This window comes from Peromyscus californicus, unplaced genomic scaffold (assembly GCF_007827085.1).
Source record: "Peromyscus californicus insignis strain IS unplaced genomic scaffold, ASM782708v3 Scaffold_16__1_contigs__length_79575227, whole genome shotgun sequence".
Taxonomy (NCBI): Eukaryota; Metazoa; Chordata; class Mammalia; order Rodentia; family Cricetidae; genus Peromyscus; species Peromyscus californicus.
The window spans coordinates 41,720,328-41,736,879 of record NW_026294458.1 but is presented as its reverse complement, the minus strand read 5'-3'; the positions used below and the strand labels follow the sequence as shown (position 1 = coordinate 41,736,879).

The 16,552-nt window shown below is 38.5% G+C and overlaps 1 protein-coding gene across 1 annotated transcript; it reads left to right on the top strand.

Annotated features, from left to right (window-relative positions):
• The first annotated feature begins 3,182 nt into the window (after positions 1–3,182).
• LOC128111528 (olfactory receptor 5K3-like) lies at positions 3,183–4,109 on the top strand. Its single transcript, XM_052739775.1, has one exon. It carries the CDS (start codon positions 3,183–3,185, stop codon positions 4,107–4,109), a length of 927 nt encoding a protein of 308 aa, XP_052595735.1.
• Positions 4,110–16,552: the final 12,443 nt, after the last annotated feature.

The following is a 16,552-nucleotide window of genomic DNA, read 5'->3' as shown; positions in this document are numbered from 1 at the left end:
CACCTGGTAACCACACAAGTTGTCAATCCATTCCCTTATGCAGCCCTACTGAGTAAAGTAAGCTCAGATTTCACTAGGAAACATCTGCCAGCTCCCACAGTGTCCTTCAGCTTCCAAGATTCTTTTTCTACTTCCATAACATCTATATTCTATTACCCTAGTTACATACTTTCCTTAAAATATGCTTTTCTCTCTCATGGACATTTCAGTGGTTTCATTGTGAAACCTCAGTAAACCTTCCCCCTCCTCCCCCTTTCCCCGCTCTATCCCCTACAGACAAAGAGAAGCTAAAACCAGGATTCCTAAGCATAGATAAGAACTTAGACCACTTTCAAGTTCCCAGGTGGTGATATCAGCTACAGGGACTTAAAAAAAACAGAGAATCAGGATATTCACCCACCTGGTAGGGGCTAATTGGTCATAAAACATCCCAAACTTCCCAAACCCCGGAGACAGCTCAGCTTGTAAAACTCCTAAACACGGTTACTGAATAAACGAGAGATAAAGATATCATGAAAGGCTGAAAGAAGGGAAACTGATATGAACAAAAGGAAGGGAGACGGATTGTGGGAAATGAATTAGGGGTCTGTGCCTTTAAGAACTAGCCTCACAAAGAAAGGGGAGAGCTCCTTCCAGCCTCACTGCTGCAAGTGAGAGTTTTGGAAGGAGCCTCACTGCCAAGGCTTGTAAATTTAGAATAAACCTTGCTTTTGCATTCTGTACCTAAAGTCTCAGGTGTCCTCTTTGGGGATGCAATCTGGGCACAGCATCACAACCTGTACTTACATTGACCTGCACAAATACATATATATTAGAAGCTAGGATCCACAGAAGAGAGAGACTGTGGGCTGGGGAGATGGCTCAGTAAGAATGCTTGCACAAACCTAAGGACTGAGTAGGAATTACTACACTCACACGAAGACCTGAGCATGGATGCGTACATGTTCCTATAACACAGTGCTTGTAGGCAAGTGGCAAGAACAAGTGGGACTCTGGGGCTTGTTAGTTGCCAGCTTAGTACCAGCTGCAGTAACAGACCCTTTCTTAAGGGAATATGGTGAAGAGAGATGATCAGGACACCTGATGTCCTCCAGTGGCTTCTGGCAGAGAGTATACTGTATATACACATGTGCATATATCATCATATACAAATGCGCCCATATATACCCAGAGTCCTGAGAGAGAGAGAGACATACAGGCAGACAGACAGACAGACAGACAGACAGAGACAGAAACAGAGAAATAGGGACAGACACAGAAAGAGAGACAAAGGGAAGGGCAGAACATGTGATGTTTTTATTTCTGATCCTAAGTTACAGCTTATGATATTTTCTAGTCATGAATTTTCTGAAAATTTCTTGTTTTTCTTTAGCTCACTAAAGTTCTACTGGGTATATGTAAAACAATGTCATTATCCTCTCATCTGCTGGTGAACATCTAGGCTGATTCCACTTCCTTGATATTATGAATAGAGCAGCAAATAAACATGATTGTGCAAGTATCTCTGTGGTAGCATGGGTAGTCATCTAGGCAAATGCCCAGGAGTGCTGTAGCTGGACCATATGATAGTTCTATGAACACTATTGGCAAAAATCCCCACATTATTTTTCATGGTGGGTGAACCAGTTTACACTACCATAGAGAAAACAGCTTCCTCATTTACCAATTCTTTAACAGGATTTGTTGTCTCTTGACATCTTTTCTTTTTGTCACTTGACTTCTTAATGATAGCCATTCTGACTGAATTGAGGTGTAATCTCAAAATGACTTTAATTTGTATTTCTCTTATGTGTGAAGATATTGAATACTATTTTAAATTTATTGACTATTGTATATCCTTTTTCCTTTTCTTTTTTTTTTGTTTATTTTGTTTTGTTTGTGAAAACAGATTTCCTCTGTGTAGCCTTGGCTGTCCTGGAACTTACTGTTTAGACCAGGCTGGCCTTGAACTCACAGAGACTCTCCTGCCACTGCTTCCCAAGTGCTGGATTGAAAGGTGGGCACCACCACTGCCCAGCTATGTCTTCTTTTGAAGACTGTCTGTCCATTCATTAGCCAGCTGTATGTAACAACTATCCTCTAGAATGCTGATAAATTAGTCAGAAAAACTTTCAGATATATTTACAAAACTAAAGTAGTGAAGATTATCTACCAGATATGGGGGATTTAACTGAACAAGGGTGATATGTGAAATAACACAGAAAATGAAATTACTTAGGTCTATTAAACTAAATTAATTTTTTTGCTAGTGTTGCTTTTAAAATATCCCTTACCAAAAGAAGAAGGAGAAGCAGAAATTATCTGGGAAAAAAAACACAACTTGAATAATGCCATAGGCAGAGTTATTGTTTAAGATAATAAACAAGACTGATAATTTAGGAATATTTATTGCTTCAATCTAAGGTGATTTTATTGCCCCACAGGCCTTAGTCTCTTGTGATATTTTTGCCATCTCTAATATATATTAATTTAACATTGGTTTATTTCTTATTGATGAATATTTTACTATTTACTTATTCTGACACAAATTCTTATGCATTCAGACTAGTCTTCACTTACTATGTGACTAAGAATGACCTTGAACTTTCGATTCCCTACTTCCAGCTCTGAGGTGCTACAATAACAGGCATAAAACACGATGCCTTATTGGTAAGGCATTGGGGGTAAAGCCACAGCTTCATGCACAGTAAACATTATTCTATCAACTGAGCGATATCACATACTTTATGACCCTTTTAAAAGATTTCATCCTCTAAAACAAGATATAATAGCACCATTCTCATATTGCATGGTAATTGATATAAATGTATTTTAAGGAACTCAAAAATGAACAATGCAAATACTTTAGGACAATGGACAAAATCTATGTATACTAACATTGCCTGATATCTTTATACACAAGCAGAAAGGTAAATCCTTTTCTACTTTAAGTACCTACCCACCAGGATTATTAAAGAATTCCTGTGAGTTCAAAAATTGACTCTTTAGGAATAAAAGAAACCACAAATGTACAGGAGCTATATTACAGAGACAGCAGGTGATGTTTGCAAAAGAAATTATTCTGCTGTACAAATTTGTTACTATTATTATTATTATTATTATTATTATTATTATTATTGGAAAATGATGCACACACAGTTGCAATCTTATGCTTTTCTCACTTGTCAACAGAGTAGCTGAAGATGACTGAGAACAACTACTCCTTGACAACAGAGTTCATCCTGGTGGGATTCTCAGATCACCCAGACCTGAAGATCCTTCTATTCCTGGTGTTCTTTGCCATCTACCTGGTCACCATGGTGGGGAATCTCGGACTGGTGGCCTTGATCTACATGGAACGCCGTCTTCACACACCCATGTACATCTTTCTAGGCAATCTGGCTCTCATGGATTCCTGCTGCTCCTGTGCCATCACTCCCAAAATGCTAGAGAATTTCTTTTCTGTGGACAGAAGCATTTCTCTCTATGAATGCATGGCACAGTTCTATTTTCTCTGTCTGGCTGAAACTGCAGACTGCTTCCTTCTGGCAGCAATGGCCTATGATCGTTATGTGGCCATATGCAACCCACTACAGTACCACACCATGATGTCCAAGAAGCTCTGCCTTCAGATGACCACAGGAGCCTACATAGCAGGAAACCTGCATTCCATGATACACATAGGGTTCTTGTTCAGGTTAACTTTCTGTAGATCTCATGTGATCAAACACTTTTTTTGTGATGTTCTTCCATTATATAGACTCTCGTGCATTGACCCCTATCTCAATGAATTGATGATACTCATCTTTTCTGGTTCAATTCAAACGTTTACCATTTCTGTAGTCCTAATATCTTATTTCTATATCCTCTTTACTATATTCACAATGAAGTCCAAAGAGGGAAGAAGCAAGGCCTTATCTACTTGTGCTTCTCACTTTCTGTCTGTGTCAATTTTCTATGGTTCTCTTCTCTACATGTATATTCGACCAAGTTCACTTAATAAAGGAGATGAAGATATAGCTGTTGCTATTTTTTATACTCTAGTAATTCCTTTATTAAACCCTTTTATTTATAGTTTGAGGAATAAGGAAGTCATAAATGTGATTAAAAGAAGCATGAAGAAGAGATGATTTTGTAACATTTTGAAACAAGTATCTTCTCCCTTGGAGAATTTATTTTAATATAGATATTACAATTCTACAAAACTATATGTACAGGGAAAGTAGAAAATGACACAAAGAATAAATGTTAATTAATTCAAAAGTTAATTTCATTCAAACATTAGAGAGTTTGAATGAATCAAATTATTTTGAAAATAAATATTCTGCTAAAATTTACTTCTAATATCTAAGGAACTGGGACCAATTTGAACTGTTAGGATTGTTCATGAATGTGACAGTTTTCAAAATATCCAACAAAATTAAAGGATAAAACTTAGTATGTATAAGATAATCTTCATTGTTATCCAATTCTTGATCCCAAAACATAATCAGCACAAATCTCAGGAAAATTTCAAGTTCCTCAATATGAATCCTTTTTTCAATGACACCATTGTTGGGCATTAACTTCATATTTGTATGTGATTTTTTTATCTGACTTTAGATATTTAAGATACTATGCATGAACCTTCATTTATACAGAGTGTGGTCTCTCAGTAAGAGCATTTCATATTTGGTATGTACAATTTTACTCTCATTCTATGAAGTAGACTATTTGTATTCTGGGGAACTGCTAACATGTGGTTTAAAATGATGCTCTTGATGATAAAATTCCTAAGAAACTTATTTTTATGTGATTCTTTATTTGTTCTTCAATATGGGCTTCCATTTATTTAACATAATCATTAACAAAAGTTTTTTGCTGTAATCACTGATTTTTTGTTTCTGTGATTAAGACACCAAAAACTGGCATCAAAAATTGGTATGTTCATAGCATATGTACAAGACAGTCATATCATGTTCAAGTCATTTGTAACGTAGGAAATTAGTGGGTTGATGTAATTCACAGTAGTTATCAAACAATTTTGCAAATATAAAACAAAATAGATTCCTGTAAACATCATATCTGCCAGGCATTATGTGAAGCTTTTCATATAGTCAAAGACCAAGTAATTAGTTATGTTTTGGTGTTTTTCTGGAATAAAAACTTATACTTGGAAATATTGAATAGCTTGTTCCAGCTCATTCAAGCAAGCACAATACATCTGGGATCTGAGTTAATACTATGTTTTCACCATGGGCTTGTGTCTCAGCAAACGGAGGTCATATACCTCTTGTTTAGTTATTACATAACGTCAGAATTAAGCTGTACCTTAAAAGTGAAAAAAGATCACATTTTCAATGTACAGTCTGTGCTTATGGAAATGAGTGTGACAGTGGGAGGAGGATTGGGGGAAACTGGATAACACTAACAAAGTACCGAACACTGGAGAGGTTTGGGATACAGGGTAGAAGTGGGTCAGGTTATTGAGATCCTTCAGTGGTGCCCTCTGGATCTAAACTCAATTAGAAGCATCAGTTATGGAGTTTTCCTAGAAACAGGGTAAGATGATTGTATCTCTCAAGGAATTGATCTGACAGTGGATTTAATTGGAAAGAAATTGGAATGAGACAAACTTTAAGAATTCCCTTATTGGGTGATGAGAGTGGAATTTGAAAGCAGTCAAACAAAGGAGAGGAATATCTCCAAGATAAATAGCATGTTATAGAAAAGTAAATCAAATTTTGCCATTGTAGAACAATGAAATGAAGTCTCCTGCCTATTCCTGTCTAAGCCTGCCAACATTGTATTCCCAAATCAGTGCCCTGCATATTTGAGCACGTATGTATATCATTTACTTAGGGCCAGTGATCCATGAGATATTTCAGAAGTTTCTCAGAAATGGGCTTATTCCATTTTTATGGAGACCCACAGAAAATTAATCTTAAGGGCTGGACACATGGATCCATGGCTACGAGCAATTATTGTTCCATCAGTTCAGATTCCAGCCCCCACAGAAAATGACTCACCAATGCCTATAACTCCAGCTTCAACAAATCTGATGGCCCCTTCTATGTGTGTCTGCACACACATAGACAGAGACATACACACATTTTTTTTAAATATTAAAGAAGGAATCTTACTTTCTCTGTTTATCACGGGGTATGATTGAGAACCTGCTACAGCCTATTTCCACTTTGTATCAAAATTGACAAGGATAAAGGTGTATTTATGATCTTGAAAATCATGTTCTTACTTAATTAGCATAAAATGTAATAGGTTTCCTTAAGACATTTCACATCATACTTTACTGTGGTAGACCCCTGCCACCCACATGCAGTTCACTGCATGTGAGTCACTCTGGTCCTCATTCCCATTTGTGTCCTGTGGGGACCCACCCCTACCCTTTACCCCAGGGTACTCTTGAGAAGTGAGGGATAAGAGATTTATATACAAATATACAGGAAAGAAAGAGACAGATAGAAACACAGGATAGCCACTGGAGGGCCTGTATCCTTATCTATCAGCCCCTTCTGGCTCTTCTAAAAGACCTTTTAAAGGAATGACAAGGGGTGCAGCCAAAGACCTCCCCCTAGCACAGCCAAGTGCAGAACCTTCCAACCACCCGGTAACCACACACATGGTCAATCCATCCCCTTATGCAGCCCTGCTGAGTAAAGCAAGCTCAGATTTCACTAGAAAACCTCTGTCAGTTCCCACAATGACCTTCAATTTCCAGGATTCTTTTTCTTTTCTTTTTTTTTTTTTTTTTGCCTCAAAGGACACCCATCCCAGGATTCTTTTTCTACTTCCATAATATCTATATTTCATTACCCTCACTACATACTTTCCTTAAAATATGCTTTTCTCTCTTATGGACATTTTAGTGGTTTCATAAACTATTCTTACATTAACTTGCACAAATACACATATATTAGAAGATAGGATCCACAGAAGAGAGAGACTGTGGGCTGGGGAGATGGCTCAGTAAGAATGCTTGCACAAACCTAAGGACTGAGTAGGAATCACCACACTCACACGAAGACCTGAGCATGGATGCGTACATGTTCCTATAACACAGTGCTTGTAGGCAAGTGGCAAGAGCAAGTGGGACTCTGGGGCTTGTTGGTTGCCAACCTAGTTCCAGTTGCAGTGACAGACCCTTTCTTAAGGGAATATGGTGAAGAGAGATGATCAGGACACCTGATGTCCTCCAGTGGCTTCTGACAGAGAGTACACTGTATATACCCATGTGCATATAACATATATATATGAGGAGAGAGAGAGAGAGAGAGAGAGAGAGAGAGAGAGAGAGAGAAATACAAACAGAGACAGAAACAGAAATAGAGAAACAGAGACAGAAATAGGAAGAGAGACAAAGGGAAGAGCAGAACATGTGATGTTTGTCTTTCTGATCCTAAGTTACAGCTTAAGATATTTTCTAATCATCAATTTTCTGAAAATTTCTTAATTTTGTTTCTGTAGCTCACTAGAGCTCTACTGGCTATATGTAAAACAATGTCATTATCCTGTCATCTGCTGGTGAACATCTACGCTGATTCCACTTCTTTGAGATTATGAATAGAGCAGCAAGTGAATATAGGTGTGCAAGTATCTCTGTGGTAGCTTAGGTAGTCATCGAGGCAGATGCCCTGAAGTGCTGTAGCTGGGCCATATGATAGTACTATGACCAGTATTGGCAAAAATCTTCACATTATCTTTCATGGTGGCTGAACCAGTTCTCTACCATAGAGAAAATAGCTTCCTCATTTACCAATTCATTAACAGGATTTGATGTCCCTTGATTTCTTTTTTCTTTTCTTTTTTTTTGTCATTTGATTTCTTAATGATAGCCATTTTGGGTTTTTTTTTTTTTTTTTTTGGTCACTTGATTTCTTAATGATAGCCAATCTGACTGAATTGAGAAATAATCTCAAAATGACTTTAATTTGTATTTCTCTAATGTGGAAAGATATTGAATATTTTTTAAATGTTTATTGGCCATTGTATATCCTTTTACCTTTTTGTTGTTTTTGTTTTGTTTTGTTTTGATTTTGGAGACAGATTTCCTCTGTGTATCCATGACTGTCCTAGACCTTACAGTGTAGACCAGGCTGGCCTTGTACTCACAGAGACTTTCCTGTCACTGACTCCCAAGTGCTGGGATGAAATGTGGGCACCACCACTGCCCAGCTGTGTCTTCTTTTGAAGACTATCTATCCATTCATTAGCCAACATGTTCTTGGAAGTTTTGTTTTCTTGGGCTTTAATGCTAGCAGCGTCGCATATAATCCATCTGAACACTTTCTCCTTTTGTGGAGAATGTACACCATACTGATATTTCCTATGGCTGTGAAGAAAATGTTTAATTTCATAAGGTCCAATGTGTAAATGTTTGGGCCTTTTCTTATATTATTGGGTTCTAATCAGAAAGAACATTATTCCCTTTTAATAACATTTAATTGGCATACATTTGTCTAATATGGTATAGGGTTTCATATGGACATTTTCATACAAGTGTAAAAGGCACATTGAAAATATTCTACTCCATTTCTGCCCTCCCTTTTCTGCCTGTGTCCCTGTGGTTAGTTCTCTTTGATCCTTAGTTTCATTTCCATCTTCCTGTCATGTGCACATACCTGATCGTATTAACTTAGTCCTTGGTACATACCTTAGACTCAGAAGGACAAACATAGTATGTACTCACTCATAAGTGGATACTAAATGGGAGGAAAGGGATGGCCAGACTGCAACTCACAACTCCAGAGAGGCTAGCTAACAGGAAAAGACCCTAGGAGGGACACGTGGATGACCCTGTGAAAGAGAAGTGGATGAGATCTACATGAGAAGACTGGGTGTTGGGTGGTGGCAGAGGGTGAGGAGTGGGGGATGAGAACATAGGGAAATGGGAGTGTCAAGCTGGAACAGGGACAGAGTGGGAGGACAGGGAGGAAGATACCATGATAGATGAGGACATCATGGGAATAGAAAGAGGCAGGGTACTGGGGAGGCTCTCAGGAATCCACAAGGTTGACCCCACCTTGTTCTGCTGCCAGTGGTCCAGAGGGTGCCTGGACTGGTCTACTCTGGTGACCAGCCTAGCAAAAACCTAACTGTCATCATAGAGCCTTTTTCCAGAGACAGATGGAAGCAGATACAGAGATCCATGACCAGGCACCAGGCTGAGTTGCAGGAATCCAAATGATGAGGGAGAAGAGAGATACTGCAGGTGAGGGTCGTTGAGATCATGGTGGGAGGATGTGCAGAGATGACGGACCATGCTAGTTGAAGCCCATGAACTGTAGACTGGTGGATGTGGAGCCCCCATGGGACTGGACTAGGCCCTCTGGACATGGAAGACAGGTGTTTGGCTTGAATTGTTTGAGGGACCCCCAGGCATGGGGATTGGGATCTGTCCCCGGGCTCTGGACAGGCTTCTGGGAATCCGGTGCCTGTGGTATGACACCTTGCACAGCCTTGATACAGTGGGAAGGGGCATGTCCTGCCTAGGCTCAGTGTGCTGGGCTCTGCTGACTCCCCATGGGAGATCTCAATTTGGGAGATGTGGGGATGCAGGGTGGCTTGGGAAAGAGGAGTGGGGGGTGGGAGCAGGGAGGAGGGGGTTCTGTGGATAGCATGAGGAGTGAGTAGAGAATTTCTTAATAAAGAAAAATAAAATAATATAAAGAAATGGAAAAATATGAAAGAGAAAAATTACTAAAAACATATACATAACATATAATTTACCATTTTAGGCTATGCAACTGTGTAGTTCCACAGTGTTAGGTGCATTTACTTTGTGCAACTATCACCATTACTCATCTGAAGAATTATTCCATCTTCTCAAACAGAAAATGGATGCTCATTAAACCAGATCTATCTGGTCTCAGTTCCCTACACAATCACCACTGTAGAGTCTCTTTCTCTGGATGTGTCTACTGAAGGTATCTCACTTAAGTAAAATTACAGAATGTATCCATTTTCTCTGCCTTCCTTCATTTAGCATTGAAATTTACCTATGTTGTAACAGGTCAATAATCCATTCCTTGATGAGAATAGCTAATATTCCATTTATGTATACACATATTATATCCATTCATCTGCCCATGCACATCTAGATTCTTGCCACCTTTTGGATATGAATTTGTTTGAGAATGATATGATTTATAATTTTCACTCCCCTCCTCTCTTCAATATACAATCCACCATAGTCATCCCCAGCTCTGTAACAGACCACCTGATGTGGTCTCTCACTCTCTTCCCTCATTGCCAGGGGACTAAGCAGATCCTGGTGGAATACCTTATTGCTCCCTCCTGGTGACCCTGTGACTCTTGATCCCCTTCTAACACATTCCCATTCCTAACTATCAGCTCCCAATACCTAGAATCATATTTTACCCAAATCCCACAGTGGTCACACCTAGCAAGATCCCAGAAGAAAACCCAAACTGTGAGAAATCTGAAAATGAAAAATTTAAGGACACAAACATGTACTTCCAGGGCAAGTCTCACCAACAGAACACAGAGTACTAGAGATGGAAGAGAGAATCTCAGGAATTGAAGAACAGTAGAAATGGATAGCTAATTCAAAGAAAATGTTAAATCTTAAAAACTCTGGCACAAAATATCCAGGTGGCAACACACAGCCACCACACTCTCCTAAAAACCAGAGAGGGCAACCAAAACCATAGAAGAAAATGCCCACTCATGAAGACAAGACAATATATCATTATTGGTGAAATTATTAAGGCCACTCCATGTAGTTAAAAGGAGATTTATTTAATAGCGTAACTTACAAATGAAGGGATAGGTAGGTTGCGGGGTCTGGGGAAGGTGTATCACAGTACAACAGTGTTCTCTGGAGCTCTGCTTGGCCCACCTCCACCGTCCAGGGTACCGGAACTGAGAGTGCGCCGACCGATCCAGACTCCAGTTTCCAGGCACCTCCCTTGGCCCTGCCTTGTAGGCATGACAGTTGCCGAAGTCTCAATGGGGGTTGGAACTTCCAGATCAAAGCTGGAATGGCTACCCACTACATCTCCCCCTTTTTGTCTAAATAAAAAAGCTCTAACCTAATACAAGACTATATACAAAGGAATGGTTATCAAATATTGTCCAGGAATAATGAGGGATAATGACCTAGATAAGATGGAACTACAATCAATGCAAACAATATCAAGCAAGAAACACATACTAAAATCCAGAGAAGTATAGAGCATAGGTAAATCGCATGTTACAAAGATCATTCCAAAAGGTGTCCTATCCTAAAGAACCTGAATTTAATACTTAATATGCTCTATCTAAGATATTATATATACTAAGTTGTAACTATAACTGCTAGTCTTCAATCCCATCAAAGACCTGAGAAGGAATATAAATGGTACCTGAGAAATGGTAGATGGATGCAAGCAACTTTCGGGAATCTTGCAAGAGTAGACCAAGACAGCTAGCAGCCTGCACAGTCACCTAATGTTTCTCAGCATTGTTGGTGCATTCAAATTGGCTACAGGCCTAGAGTATCTGACAGACCATTTTCAGAAGCAGGAATTCTGAAAGACCATCTTACCCTGTCTTGGCAGAATACAGTGGTCGCTTTCTTTGTGTCCCGCTTGTCCAGAAAGGACAGCATTGCATTCGTACTGTCAGCCGTCGAGGCAAGGGCAGTTCTTTGCCCAGTGGGCCATTTTGTGCCAAGAAGACAAACTTCCAAATGGAAATGTCTTAGAAGCCCAACATTCTCTAGGGGTCAAATTGGTGCAGCCAGGAGCAATTGTGTCCCACGTCAAGAGAATTCTAAGTTGTTTAAATGCCATATTCTCTAGGTCTATGAAGTGTTTGAAGATTACCTGTCCATCTGACCTATGTATCTGTAAATCTGGATAACCTAACTAGCATAACTATAGAGATGACAAGCATAGATGACTATAAATCTATAAGTCTTATCTACTGAAATAACCTAAGGACTAAGGCTTCACGAAAACAAGGTAAACAGTCTATAAGCAAATGTATGGTAAAGAACAATGACTTCAAAATTGTGACAAACACAAGATATTTATAACAGAGGTAGGCGTATATAGTGCGATATGCAATATGACAATAATCTTAAATATATATCAATATTTATAACAGAGGTAGGAGTATATAGTGCAATATGCAATATGACAATAACCTTAAATATATATCAATATACTGCATATCCTAAACAGAAGTAGAACACACATAAAGTATGACAGATATAAATTTACATTTGCATCAATATACTAATATTTCAAATAAGAGAAGAAATATATGTACATTATAACGAATATAGTTCTGTATTTGTATCAATATACAAATTATCTTAAACAGGAATATAAAAATAGTTTACATTTGTATCAACATATAAGAATCCATAATAGTGCAAGTTACAGTGCAAATTATCTAAGGCTGCTATTTTACTAAATTTGTTTACTAGTACATACAATAATCTACCATAATATCTTATGCCTATCCATTCCATTTCTTCTTTTCCCTTTTTTCTTTTTTTTTTAGAATACTGAGTTTAATATTTTCTTCCGCCCCCAACCCTATAACCATCATCCATAACCCTGAGAATTACAAAACCTAAGGAAGAAGGGGTGTCATTTTCTTAGAATTGATTCCTGCTGTTTAGGGGGTGATGTTATCTCTGTTGGGTACTGTGAGAAAGCTCAGATAGTTAAATCTCAGTTAGACTAACTGTAGGTTCTGCAGCAAGTCTTAGAGTAATGGGTAAGATTGTCTGAAATTCTGGCAAGAAGTGTAGTATGATGATGATTACCATGGTAACATTCTGGATTGAGTAGAGTTGTTGTTGGGGCCCCATCTTCCTTCTGGAGACTTCAGAGATTGCTATTGGAAAAACTTATTTGTTATCAAAATGGAAGGTTTGGATTTAAAGAGGACATAGCATGTAAGAAAGGATTCTGAGAAATCAAGAGTAAGCATGGAGAGAATTAGAATCTAGAAGGCAATGGTCCCTTTTTATTGGTTTCCTTCTGTCTCACACCAGAGGGCTCTTCTGATGTGGGACTGAAGAATCTCTCAAACTTTTCTTTTAGCAATATGCTTGGGTTTAGAGAAGGAGTGAGCCAATTCCATCTCCAAAGCCAGCTTGGCTTATAATTGAATTGGAACCACAACTTTTCTAGATTGATAGAGATATAGATGTTAGACAGTGAGATTTTACCGTGTGTAGATTGGTACCAATAGATTTTTTTCTTTCTGCTGTAAACATCCGGATATCCAAGGCCTTATGATTTTTGGAAGATGGGTATTTCCATTATCCTGGAAAGACAAAAACAGAACCTTACCCCAACCTTTGATTGTTAAATTTTTCTTACAACTGGTGGATGATCTTTTACTTCTCCTCATCAAGGGGTTTTTCCTGTTCGAATCAAATTTTTATTAATTTTGTTGGTATCCATAGCTTTTCTTCTCCTGCAGAAACAAAGGCAAAACCCCTTCCCCAACGTAGAACATATCCAGGTTTCCATTCTGAGGTCAGCACATCCTTGAAATAAACCGGTTGGTTTAGCTCAGGAGTTTTGTCTGTCGTCCAATGTCTCTCTGCAGCTGTTGTTCCTTTCTCATCAGTATTGAGAAAATTCAAGGTTAATAAAGCACTATGCAATCTATTTCTAGGAGTCATTGTTACCTGTTGCTGTTTATTTAGTATATCCTTTAAAGTTTGATTGGATCTTTCTATGACTGCTTGGCCTGTGGGATTGTGTCTTCCACAATTTGTCTTCCAAATTCTGAAAAATGAAATACATCCATCTGCCAAATTTCATTTCTTTGTGTACCTTTTGGATTGCTCCCTGCAGGTAATGGAATTTTGTTATAGATGGAACAAGTAGGACATTTTTTCACAATATCCTTAGCCTGTTGCCAAGTGATGGAGAAAACCTTCTTCAAACCTTTGCTATTTACATGGTATTTCTTATGAAATTCTGAGGCTTCTAGCACATTACCTATTAGTAACTGTTCAATCTCATCATTACCTTGTGCTAGAGGTCCTGGCAGACCTGTATATATATATGGGATGTTCCCTTTTTCTGATGATTTCCTGCAATTGTATGAATAACAAAGTTAATTCTGTATTATCAGGAATAAATTCAGCAGTTTCAATATGTAAAACAACTCTCTCTGCATATTGAGAGTCAGTGACTATATTGAGGGGTTCTGTGAAGTCCATCAGTACCATAAGAATGGCATATAGTTCTGCCTTTTGTACAGAGCTGTATGGACTTTGTACCACTTTACTTAAGTCTCCTGATTTATATCCTGCTTTCCCTGATTTATTTGCATCAGTATAGAATGTGAGGACTCCAGGAATTGGCTTTTGTCGTACAATGTGAGGAAGGACACATTCAGTCTTTTTTATGAATTCTATTCTCTTGCTTTTGGGATAGTGGTTGTTAATCTCTCCCAAAAAGTTACTGCAGGTTCTCTGCCAGTATTCATTATCTTTCCATAGTGATGAAATTTCCTCATTAGTTAAAGGTACTACAATTTCTGCTGGGTCCATTCCTGTCAACTGGCGAAGTCTTAGTTTACCTTTTTGAATCAAATCAGAAATCTTTTCTATATAAGTCTTTAATTTCTTATTTGGTTTACGTGGTAGGAATATCCATTCCAATATAATATCTTCCCTCTGCATCAAAATACCTGTTGGGGAATGTCTGGAGGGGAATATGACAAGAATGCATTTAAGTTCTGGATCCACATGATCCACATGTGCTTCTCGAATTGTCTTTTCTACTAGAGCCAATTCCTTCTCAGCTTCAGCTGATAATTCTCTTGGACTATTTAATTCTTTGTCCCCTTCTAGAGTATTAGCCAAATTTTGTAGTCCATCTTTGGGTATTCCCATAATACCCAGTAAGTTGGAAATGCTTCCTAATAACTTTTGAAAATCATTAAGAGTCTTCAATCGATCTCTCCTTAGTTGTACCTTTTGGGGTCTAATTTTTTGTAGCTCTATCTTATATCCTAAGTAATTAATAGAATCTCCCCCTTTGTATTTTTTTTAGGAGCAATTTGCAGTCCCCAGCGAGGCAAATTTTTTTTTACTTCTTCAAACATGCTTTCTAATGTATCTAACTTTGGATCAGCTAATAGGATATCATCCATATAGTGATAAATTATGGATTGTGGAAACTTTACACGATTTATCTCCAATGGTTTCTGCACAAAGTATTGGCACAATGTAGGGCTGTTTAACATTCTCTGTGGAAGGACCTTCCATTGATATCTCTTGACTGGCTGAGAATTGTTATAATTAGGTACTGTGAAGGCAAATTTTTCTCTATCATTTACTTGTAAGGGTATGGTAAAGAAACAGTCTTTTAAGTCAATAACTATTGCTGTGGGATGTTCTGTATGGCAAATGTGTCGCGGAGTCTGGGGAAGGTGTATCACAGTCCAGCGGTGTTCTCTGGAGCTCTGCTTGGCCCACCTCCACCATCCAGGGTACTGGAACCTAGAGTGCGCTCACCAATCCAGACTCCAGTTTCCAGGCACCTCCCTTGGCCCTGCCTTGTAGGCATGACAGTTTCCGAAGTCTCAATGGGGATTGGAACTTCCAGATCAAAGCTGGAATCGCTACCCACTACATATCATCACCTAGAATTAAAATATTCCCAAACCAAAACATCTATATCAATTATAGCCAGGACAATGTGTCTCCAGTAGAACCCAGCAACCCTACCACAGCAGACTCTGTATATTGCAATAGAGCTGAAGCAAAAGAAAGGTACCTTAAAATAGTCTTTATGAATAGGATAGAGATGCTCCAAAAGGAAATTAATAAATATCTTTAAAAGTCTATGAAAACACAAACAGTAGAAGGAAATTAACAAACTATTCAAGGCCTAAAAATGAAAATAGAATCAATACAGAAAACCAAAACTGAGAGAAACCTGGAAATGAAATACTTAGGAACTCAAACAGGAACCTCAGCGGCAACACCAACAGAATACAAGACAAGGAAGAGAGAAACTCAGGCACTGAAGACACAACACAAGAAAAGGACACATCATTCAAAGAAAATGTTAAATCTAAAAATCTAAACTAAAGAAGGAGATACCTATCAAGGTACAAGAGTATACAGAGCACCAAATAGACTGGACTGGAAAAGAAAGTCCCCTCAGCACATAATAATCAAAACACTATATGCAGAACGAAGAAAGAATATTAAAAGCTGCAAGGAAAAAGGCCAAGTAACATATAAAGGCAGACCTATTCAAATAACACCAGACTTCTCAATGGAGACTCTAAAACTCAGAAGGTCTTAGAAAGATGTTCTGCAGACACTAAGAGACCAACTGTACTGGCTGATTTTGTGTGTCAATTTGACACAAGCTAGAGTTATCAGAGAGGAAGGAGCATTACTTGAAAAAAATGCTTCCATGAGATCCAGCTGTAAAGCATTTTCTCAGTTAGTGTTCAATCTCAGTTAGCCTATGGTGGGTGGTGCCATCCTTGGGCTGCTGGTCCTGGGTTCTGTAAGAAATCAGGTTGAGCAAGCCAGGGGAAGCAAGTGAGAACTCAGCATCCTCCATGGCCTCTGCAT

Bases quoted from the DNA above. Each gene is read 5' to 3' on its own strand.
- LOC128111528 (XM_052739775.1), top strand. From the start codon at position 3,183: ATGACTGAGAACAACTACTCCTTGACAACAGAGTTCATCCTGGTGGGA.